An 11090-nucleotide genomic window follows, 5' to 3' on the forward strand; every position below is an offset into this window, starting at 1 on the left:
CAGCCTTAAATACAAAGGCCGGTGACGTTTACTAAGCAGTCGCAGCTCCTCAAAAACCAAAAATAAAAGGGAATACTGCCGTGGATCCATTTTCACCTCTGACTAGCTTGTTAGCTTGTTAGCCTGTTTGACGCCGTCACGGTAGCTAAAGCAACTGGACCTGGGGGCGGGAATAAAAACGAGGCTAGTACTGTCCGAATTCAGAGCTGCTGACTTCCGGTTTTAGCGGTCTAGCAAGGACCCGGTCTTGCTAGACCGGCGAGGACCCGTACTCACAAGCATCCTACCTCTGGATTCGGACACAGCCAGAGAATCACACACGGTTTAAGTGTAAAGTCACTGGAAAATTTCAAAATAAAAGTTCAGCAGCGATGCTATTTCATATATATGAAGCTTACGTGTGACCTAACGACTTATTTATGCACAGCATCGTTCCAGAAGTGCAGTGGTGTGTTTTCATGGCTTTAATCCTGGCAGTGGAGAGGAACAACATCATATTTGACATCAAACATCGATATCAAACATGATTCTCTTCATTTTGCTTTAATGGCGGATCCGTGACCTGAAATCTCGAGGGATCTTGTAATCTCGCGAGTCCAGCGAAGAGCACTGCGCAGCCGCAGCCTCAGGAGCAAAACAACCAATCAAAGCCTTTGATGACGTCATAAAGGCTTCGGAACACTATAAATAGGTCGTCAGACGGCACACAGTTCATTCCCTCCAAGAAACCTCACAGAGCGACACTGCGTGACAAGGCCTGCATAGTAAATCAAATTATCTTATTTATTCTTTTAAATTAGAATAAATACAACTAGCTAAGGACTTATTTTTACAAGTTTTGCATCAGGGACTCCAAACATCCACAATAACTCTTGTTTCCACAAAAATGGGATCGTATATAGACCAAGAGTTTAATAAACAGCCAGCTGAAATGGATTTAATTTCTAACTTTACACTCCAAATTGAGCAGCTTTTTCTTACTAAAAGTCAAAAGATGGAAGAGTTGAAAGCAAATCTGAATGATCATTTGCTGTTTTCAAATGAACAAAGCATCAAAAATGAAACCAGTTTTCCCATTATAAACCAGCTTTCAGAAGATTTTGAACAGAAATTTAGAGAAGAAAGAGATTCTCACTTACAAACAAAAGAAGTGAACCAGGAACTCATTGAGCGTCTGAAAGCTGATAATGGGGCTCTCTTCACACAGATGGATGAGACGAAGACAGCTCTGGAAGAAATGAAAGTTTCTCACCAGAAACTCTTAGAAAAATATAATAAGTATGTTCTTACCACCCAAGAAATGATTGAACATCTTGAAATTGAGCTAGAGGATGAAAAGGAGGCTCACCAAATGACCATATCTCAGATGCGAGCGAACATCCCTGAGAAAAACAAACAGGAAGAACCAAATAAAGATCTCTTGAAAAAAATGCGCATTTCACATCAAGAGCCTAGAAACATGTTTGAAGACAAACTTCTTTATGCCAAACAAAAGGTGAAACTTTTTGAAAAAGCATTTCAAAAGGAATTTCAAAAACATCAAATTACTAAGACTAAACTGGAGGATTTACGCAGTAAAATGACCCAACAGTGTGTTGCCCAGCAAACCAGTTTTCAAGAGACCGAGCCACAACTAGGACAGGCAGAAGGATTTGAAAACGAACTTAAGAAACAAATCCAGGCACACGAACAGACAAAGACTAAGTGTGAGGATTTAGACAGTACGGTGTGCGAACAGTGTGTTTGGCATGAGCGGCGTTTCATTCGCATGGAGAAGGAAATGCGCCAAAAACGTTTAGAAGAGCGAAACGTTTTATTAGATGAAACACAAAGATGTGAAAGTGAGCTTATTTTCGCCAAAAGACAGGTAGAAGGATTAGAAAAGGAACTTGAAAAGCAAATCCAGGCTCACGAACAGACAAAGACTAAGCTGGAAGATTTGAGCAGTGAGATGACTCATGAGTTTGTTCGCCAAGAGAAGGGTTTCAAACTCAGAGAGAAGGAAATGCGCGAAAAACTTTTGGAAGAACAAAACGTTTTGTTGGATGAAAAACAAAGATGTGAAAGTGAGCTTATTTTAGCCAAAAGACAGGTAGAAGAAATTGAAAACGAACTTAAGAAAGAAATCCAGGCACACGAACAGACAAAGACTAAGTGTAAGGATTTAGACAGTACGGTGTGCGAACAGTGTGTTTGGCATGAGCAGCGTTTCATTCGCATGGAGAAAGAAATGCGCCAAAAACGTTTAGAAGAGCAAAACCTTTTATTAGATGAAAAACAAAGATGTGAAAGTGAGCTTATTTTAGCCAAAAGACAGGTAGAAGGATTAGAAAAGGAACTTGAAAAGCAAATCCAGGCTCACGAACAAACAAAGACTAAGATGGAAGATTTGATCTGTGAGACGACTCATGAGTTTGTTCGCCAAGAGAAGGGTTTCAAACTCAGAGAGAAGGAAATGCGCGAAAAACTTTTGGAAGAACAAAACGTTTTGTTGGATGAAGTCAAACAAAGACATGAAAGTGAGATTATTTCTGCCAAAAGACAGGTAGAAGGATTAGAAAAGGAACTTGAAAAGCAAATCCAGGCTCACGAACAAACAAAGACTAAGATGGAAGATTTGATCTGTGAGACGACTCATGAGTTTTTTCGCCAAGAGAAGGGTTTCAAACTCAGAGAGAATGAAATGCGTGAAAAACTTTTGGAAGAACAAAACGTTTTGTTGGATGAAGTCAAACAAAGACATGAAAGTGAGATTATTTCTGCCAAAAGACAGGTAGAAGGATTAGAAAAGGAACTTGAAAAGCAAATCCAGGCTCACGAACAGACAAAGACTAAGTGTGAGGATTTAGACAGTACGGTGTGCGAACAGTGTGTTTGGCATGAGCAGCGTTTCATTCGCATGGAGAAGGAAATGCGCCAAAAACGTTTAGAAGAGCAAAACCTTTTATTAGATGAAAAACAAAGATGTGAAAGTGAGCTTATTTTCGCCAAAAGACAGGTAGAAGGATTAGAAAAGGAACTTGAAAAGCAAATCCAGGCTCACGAACAGACAAAGACTAAGATGGAAGATTTGATCTGTGAGACGACTCATGAGTTTGTTCGCCAACAGAAGGGTTTCCAACTCAGAGAGAAGGAAATGCACGAAAAACTTTTGGAAGAACAAAACGTTTTGTTGGATGAAGTCAAACAAAGACATGAAAGTGAGATTATTTCTGCCAAAAGACAGGTAGAAGGATTAGAAAAGGAACTTGAAAAGCAAATCCAGGCTCACGAACAGACAAAGACTAAGTGTGAGGATTTAGGCAGTACGGTGTGCGAACAGTGTGTTTGGCATGAGCAGCGTTTCATTCGCATGGAGAAGGAAATGCGCCGAAAACGTTTAGAAGAGCAAAACCTTTTATTAGATGAAAAACAAAGATGTGAAAGTGAGCTTATTTTAGCCAAAAGACAGGTAGAAGAAATTGAAAACGAACTTAAGAAAGAAATCCAGGCACACGAACAGACAAAGACTAAGCTGGAAGATTTGAGCAGTGAGATGACTCATGAGTTTGTTCGCCAAGAGAAGGGTTTCAAACTCAGAGAGAAGGAAATGCGCGAAAAACTTTTGGAAGAACAAAACGTTTTGTTGGATGAAAAACAAAGATGTGAAAGTGAGCTTATTTTAGCCAAAAGACAGGTAGAAGAAATTGAAAACGAACTTAAGAAAGAAATCCAGGCACACGAACAGACAAAGACTAAGTGTAAGGATTTAGACAGTACGGTGTGCGAACAGTGTGTTTGGCATGAGCAGCGTTTCATTCGCATGGAGAAAGAAATGCGCCAAAAACGTTTAGAAGAGCAAAACCTTTTATTAGATGAAAAACAAAGATGTGAAAGTGAGCTTATTTTAGCCAAAAGACAGGTAGAAGGATTAGAAAAGGAACTTGAAAAGCAAATCCAGGCTCACGAACAAACAAAGACTAAGATGGAAGATTTGATCTGTGAGACGACTCATGAGTTTGTTCGCCAAGAGAAGGGTTTCAAACTCAGAGAGAAGGAAATGCGCGAAAAACTTTTGGAAGAACAAAACGTTTTGTTGGATGAAGTCAAACAAAGACATGAAAGTGAGATTATTTCTGCCAAAAGACAGGTAGAAGGATTAGAAAAGGAACTTGAAAAGCAAATCCAGGCTCACGTACAAACAAAGACTAAGATGGAAGATTTGATCTGTGAGACGACTCATGAGTTTTTTCGCCAAGAGAAGGGTTTCAAACTCAGAGAGAATGAAATGCGTGAAAAACTTTTGGAAGAACAAAACGTTTTGTTGGATGAAGTCAAACAAAGACATGAAAGTGAGATTATTTCTGCCAAAAGACAGGTAGAAGGATTAGAAAAGGAACTTGAAAAGCAAATCCAGGCTCACGAACAGACAAAGACTAAGTGTGAGGATTTAGACAGTACGGTGTGCGAACAGTGTGTTTGGCATGAGCAGCGTTTCATTCGCATGGAGAAGGAAATGCGCCAAAAACGTTTAGAAGAGCAAAACCTTTTATTAGATGAAAAACAAAGATGTGAAAGTGAGCTTATTTTCGCCAAAAGACAGGTAGAAGGATTAGAAAAGGAACTTGAAAAGCAAATCCAGGCTCACGAACAAACAAAGACTAAGATGGAAGATTTGATCTGTGAGACGACTCATGAGTTTGTTCGCCAACAGAAGGGTTTCCAACTCAGAGAGAAGGAAATGCACGAAAAACTTTTGGAAGAACAAAACGTTTTGTTGGATGAAGTCAAACAAAGACATGAAAGTGAGATTATTTCTGCCAAAAGACAGGTAGAAGGATTAGAAAAGGAACTTGAAAAGCAAATCCAGGCTCACGAACAGACAAAGACTAAGTGTGAGGATTTAGGCAGTACGGTGTGCGAACAGTGTGTTTGGCATGAGCAGCGTTTCATTCGCATGGAGAAGGAAATGCGCCGAAAACGTTTAGAAGAGCAAAACCTTTTATTAGATGAAAAACAAAGATGTGAAAGTGAGCTTATTTTAGCCAAAAGACAGGTAGAAGAAATTGAAAACGAACTTAAGAAAGAAATCCAGGCACACGAACAGACAGTTCTAGTTCAGTTTTAGATGAAACACAACGATGTGAAAGTGAGCTTATTTTCGCCAAAAGACAGGTAGAAGGATTAGAAAAGGAACTTGAAAAGCAAATCCAGGCACACGAACAGACAATGACTAAGATGGAAGATTTGATCTGTGAGACGACTCATGAGTTTGTTCGCCAAGAGAAGGGTTTCAAACTCAGAGAGAAGGAAATGCGCGAAAAACTTTTGGAAGAACAAAACGTTTTGTTGGATGAAGTCAAACAAAGACATGAAAGTGAGATTATTTCTGCCAAAAGACAGGTAGAAGGATTAGAAAAGGAACTTGAAAAGCAAATTCAGGCTCACGAACAGACAAAGACTAATTTGGAGAATTTGACCAGTGAGAGGAAAGACAAGGAAATGCGCGAAAAGCTTTTGGAAGAACAAAACGTTTTGCAAGTATGCAACATTTCATTAGCGGAAATGAAACAAACATCTGAAAATGACATTCTTTCTGCTAGACAACACGTTACAACTTCACAAGGAAATCGACGATCACAAGAGACAAAATGTCAGATTCAATAAGACAGTTCAGAGATGGAGACATTAGTCCAGCAAATGATGAAGAAAATGAAACAAAATTATAGAAAAGTGGAAGAAATGAAGACTTTCAATGAAGAAATGAAAACAAAATGTAGATCAGAAGATTTTTCTGCCAAAGACAACGACTGCAGAAGTGACAGAAGGACTTAGCTGAGAGACATCTCCATAAACAATCACAGGAGGTGTCTCTGCAGCGAGAATCCTTGAAGGAAACAGACTCAGTTACAAAAGTCTCTAGAAGGTTGATGGTGAGGACTAGCCCACCATCTTTAAAATTAAACTATTACTTAGAGTTTACAGAAGAATGGATTATTCTGGAAAATATACTGGGTAGGGGCCCTGGTTAGGCATAGCTGTGTTAGATACAGATAGAAATAAAATAGTTAGAGTTTAAAAACCGGGCAGCACAAGAGTCTGTTGAGACTGCTACACTTGTGTTTGCGTGGGGTTTTCTCTGGGCGCTCCAGTTTCCCCCCATAAACCCTAAACACTCATGTCTGTGGAAGCTTCTGTCTGGGCCACACGAAGTTTAACAAAAGAACAACTAGTTTTTAGAAAGGGACCTGCCTGTTAGCAAAAGAGAGTGGCCATGTGTTAAAGAGGCCTAAAGTCAAGATGTTTGGGTGACATAGTAACTAAAATCACCCCAAAATCAAGACGTACCACATTTCCCACGGCTGAACCGCTCGTTTGGGTGTAACGTGTGCGGAAGTCTGAGGACACGTGTTACGAACATACACGTAATTATAAATAAAATGTACCCTCTCAGGCTCAAAATAAGTTTTGATAAAAGGACGAACAACTAAGTCCTTCAGGGGAACTTCTGAGTTAAAGACTGCTCATGAAACACGCCTGTGGAGTAACCAGGTAGGTAGGTTTAACTGCTGCAAATCTGCAACGCCTGCCTCCAGAGGGTTAAGGTGACCATATCATTCTTTAGAATCCATTGATTGATTAGTTGATTATTTACATATGTAATTCATGAATTAACTGGTAGGCCAATTAAAGAGAATTTTTTGCTGTTTTCTCACTAATTACACGGTAAATCGAAATGCTTACAAAAGCAATGGCGCCCCTCCCACTAGAGGTTTTAGCTGCAGGTCGAGCAGCAAAAGCAAAGAACAACTCTGAACAGCAAACTTTGCAAAGCAAGAATTTGATCTAGTTCACTAGGCTAGTAGAAACAGTAACGTGAGCCTGATTGAGATTCTAAAGGATTCATTTGCATCCCTGCAAAAACAAAAGTAAGTAAGTAAAAGTTTATTTATATAGCGCCTTTCGCAGATATAAATCACAAAGCGCTGTACAACATGATAAAGATCAGGGCAAATACCTCTAACCAATAAAAACATCAGAAAAACAATAGCAGTGATAAAATAGTAAATAAAATCATGAGTAAAAAGAAAGTGAAGAAGTGAACCCGAACAAAGCCATCTTTTAGAACATTTAGGGAGGGAACGCCTGGATGAAAAGGTGAGTTTTTAGATGATTTTTAAAGACCTCTACAGTGTTAGAGAGACGGAGATTTGAAGGTAGACTGTTCCAAAGCCTGGGTGCAATAGTATGAAAGGCGCTGTCCCCTTTGATTTTCAGTCTGGTTCGAGGAACAGCCAGGAGGTTTTCAGATGTGGATCTAAGGTTCCGAGAGGTGATGTGTGGGGATAAAAGCTCAGATAGCTTGGAGCCTGGTTGTTAAGAGCTCTATAGGTCAGGACTAAAACTTTAACACAAAAAACAAAAACAAAATATAAAAAGCAAATAAATAAATAAATAAATAAATAAATGAATAAATAAATAAATAAATCATAAACTAAAATAAAAGCAAAAAAAAAAAACTCTCTAACTCTGCCACTGCCGGTCCCAAGCCCGGATAAAAAAGAGGAGGGGAGAGTTTGACTTTCTAACTATGTGACAAAAAACAGATGAAAATAAATTTATATGTTTACAAGAGGCAAAAGGGGGGTCACCAACATCAGGGTCGCCAACATCAATCATTATGGTTCATTCTGTGAGAATCATGAATGTGCACCCTAAATTAGTAAAGATTTGGATGAAAGATTTGTACTGAATTCTATATTCTACCGGGAGCCAGTGGAGGGACTGTAAAACTGGAGTGATGTGAGCTTGTCTGCTGGATTTGGTTAGGAGTCTGGCTGCTGCATTTAGGATGGCTTGAAGACGTGAGAGGGAGGTTTTGCTGAGACCAGTAAAAAGAGCGTTACAGTAGTCTAAGCGTGATGACACAAAGGCATGGATTATTTTTTCCAGATCTGCAGTAGAAACCAGTTTACGGACTTTTGAAATGTTTCTCAGTTGAGAGAAACAAGAGCAGGAGATGGTTTTGACGTGTGAGTCTAAACTTAAAACCGGATCAAAAATAACTCCTAGGTTTCTAATGTTGGCCTTGGCTGATGGGCAAAAAGAGGCAATTCTTGCTCGATTTTTGGCTGAAGTTCTGGTGGTGCAGCGATCAGGGTCTCTGTCTTGTTAGCACTGAGGACAAGAAAGTTGCTGGACAGCCAGTTACTGATCTGGGTCAGGCAGAGTACAAGGGTGGCCAGCCTGTCCAACTGGTGTGGCATAAAGGACATGTAGAGCTGTATATCGTCAGCATAGATGTGGTAGGAGATGTCTGGGAAAGACTGAATAATGCCAGCTAGGGGAAGCATATAGATTGCGAATAGTAGAGGCCCTAGAACTGAACCTTGAGGGACCCCGCACGTTAGAGAGGCAGTATCTGAAGAGAAGGTTTCGAACTTCACTGTGAATGTTCTGTTGGTGAGATAAGAAGAGAGCCAGTCTAGAGCAGAACCTGAAATCCCAGCCAGGGCCTTTAACCTGTTTAGTAGAACGTTGTGGTCTACAGTGTCAAAAGCCATTAGGAGGTCATTATGCACCCTTACTAGAGCAGTCTCAGTTGAGTGCGCTGATTAGTTTGGTTAGCTCAGTTAGCACGTAGCTACATCGGCTCAGAGTTTGATGGGAGTTGATCATCTGCCTCCACCCTCAAAGCCCCACTCTCAACTCATTTTTGTATTTTCCTGGAGTGACGGATGACGGTGTGGAGGGTTTGTCCGTTATATACAGTCATCGGCCACCCCTTAGGGCTCCACTGCCTGAAGTTTTAATGAATGATGAATGAATGAATGAATGAATGAATGAATGAAATCTTTATTTTGAACATTATAATAAAAATGAAAATAACTATTATAACAGTAGTAATAATAACAAAGTCATTGTAGACATTAAAAATAAAATCACACTGATAATCACACAAAAATTAAATTAACATATTTTGTTCGAAAAGGAGTAGGAGGAAGCTAGTGCTCATTAAATCTACCCCCTTTTCCCATTTGTTCAAGATCAAAAGGAACAATGTCGTTCTCCTAATTCATCATAAATTTTCTATATTCATCTATAGTGAAATGGCCCATGCAAAATTGTTCCACATACCTTTTCCATTTGTCCACCACACAGCGATTAACATTCCCTACTACACATACTTACAACACACCCCATTTTCTTTTGTACACTTACACCCTCACACAACTCATTGGATCTTTTTGAGTCAAAATCCCTCTTCCTCCCTGTACCTCATGAAGACCATATTTTTGTACCATTTTTTAAACTGGGTCATACTTGGACATTGCTTTAAATCACTATTTAATTCATTCCATAATTTTACTCCACAAACAGAGATGCACTGACTTTTTACTGTTGTTCGCACAGACGGGTATTTTAAATTCCATTCCTCTCTCAAATTATATTGTTTATCTCTATATAAGAAATACTTTTGTATATTACCAGGGAGTAGTTTGTCAATAGCTTTATATATTATTTGTAATGGCAAAAATTGAACAAGGTCAGTAAACTTTAATACTCGTGATTTCAAAAACAGGTTGTTAGTATGATCTCTATAGCCCGCTTTATTAATAATCCTGATGGCTTTCTTCTGTAATATTATTATTGGTGATAATGTAGTTTTATAAGTGTTGCCCCAGACCTCTGCACAATAATTTAAATATGGTTGCACCAGTGCACAGTATAACATGTGAAGTATATTGCGATCCAGGAAATGTTTCACTTTATTTAATATGGAAATACTTCTTACAGTTTTGTTGTGAATATGTTTTATATGTTGTTTCCAACTAATTTTATCATTCAATATAACACCCAGAAATTTACAATGATTCAACCTTTCAATAGTTACACCATCAATATTCATCACAATTTGGGTGTTTACTTTGTTATTCCCAAATAACATGTATTTTGTTTTACTTAAATTCAATGATAATTTATTTTTATCAAACCATTTTTTTACTTTAAACATTTCTGCAAAAAGTATTTCCATTAGTTTGTTTAATTTTTCCCATGAACAACAAATATTTGTGTCATCAGCAAACATTACAAACTTTAATATTTCTGAAACCTTACAAATATCATTAATATATGGAATAAATAACTTTGGACCAAATACTGAACCCTGTGGTACACCACAAGCAATGTTTACAACGCTTACATGTCCCATGGGACAGACGTAGCTCAGGAGGTCAAGTAATCGCAAGCTTACAGGTTCGATCCCGGCTCCGACCAGAGAATGCTGTTGTGTCTTTGGGCAAGTGGTCAGAGGGAATGGTGGCACCAGTGTATGGCAGGCCTCGCCTCTGTCAGTGCGCCCCAAGGCAGCTGTGGCTACATCGTAGCTCATCCCCACCAGCGTGAATGTGTGTGTGAAGGACTGATTGTGTTGTAAAGCGCATTGGGAGGTTGTGGAACCCTGAGAAGGCGCTATACAAATACATTAATTATGTGAGGTGAAAGATGCCCAATTTTTAAAGTTAAGTATCTTTAATTGTCTGGTAAAAATTATTGCATGCAGAAAAAGAAATAATGTAATATTCAACAATTATTATTTTACTGTCTATATGATTTTATTTATTACTTATTTTCTAATTGTTGTCATTTATATTAGCTCTTTTATTACATTTTTACTCATTTTAATCCAGTGTTTCCTCTGTGGGGGCCCTCTGTCCCGGGAGCGGTGGTCGACTGTAGCTTCCTGGGCGCTCTACAGGTGGGGGTCTATGCTCCCCCTCCACTGAGCGCCCTGACTTAGTGTGGAAGACCTGATGCTGCCGGGACAGACGGCTCCTCTGATGGCGTTTCCTTGCGTTACCATACTTGGCTCATCTGGACTCAGCCTAATATAATTTCTACTCATGTGTGTGTGTGAGTCTGTGTTTGTGTGCGTGTGATTGCATATGTTTGTTGATGTTTTTAACCTGTTATGGGAATCTGGGGTCATTTTGTAAAGCACTTTGAATAACACTTTGTTTGAAAAGCGCTTTAGAAATAAAATTTGATTGATTGATTGATTGAACAATTGTACAGAAACTAGACGGTTTTTATTTTAGATTCGCCCTTTA

The 11090-nt window shown here is 39.0% G+C and overlaps 1 protein-coding gene across 2 annotated transcripts; it reads left to right on the plus strand.

Annotated features, from left to right (window-relative positions):
- Nucleotides 1-761: 761 nt before the first annotated feature.
- Nucleotides 762-5189, plus strand: LOC129163493 (trichohyalin-like). Of its 2 annotated transcripts, XM_070551852.1 has the most exons (2): nucleotides 762-1867; nucleotides 2093-5189. In XM_070551852.1, the coding sequence occupies exons 1-2, from the start codon at nucleotides 887-889 to the stop codon at nucleotides 5105-5107; spliced, it is 3996 nt and encodes a 1331-aa protein (XP_070407953.1). In that variant the 5' UTR covers nucleotides 762-886; the 3' UTR covers nucleotides 5108-5189. The 2 variants fall into 2 exon arrangements, with proteins under 2 accessions (XP_070407953.1, XP_054597235.2); XM_054741260.2 differs by having other exon boundaries at nucleotides 762-5189.
- Nucleotides 5190-11090: the final 5901 nt, after the last annotated feature.

Source organism: Nothobranchius furzeri, chromosome 5 (assembly GCF_043380555.1).
Source record: "Nothobranchius furzeri strain GRZ-AD chromosome 5, NfurGRZ-RIMD1, whole genome shotgun sequence".
NCBI lineage: Eukaryota > Metazoa > Chordata > Actinopteri > Cyprinodontiformes > Nothobranchiidae > Nothobranchius > Nothobranchius furzeri.

Bases quoted from the DNA above. Each gene is read 5' to 3' on its own strand.
- LOC129163493 (XM_054741260.2), top strand. From the start codon at position 887: ATGGGATCGTATATAGACCAAGAGTTTAATAAACAGCCAGCTGAAATG.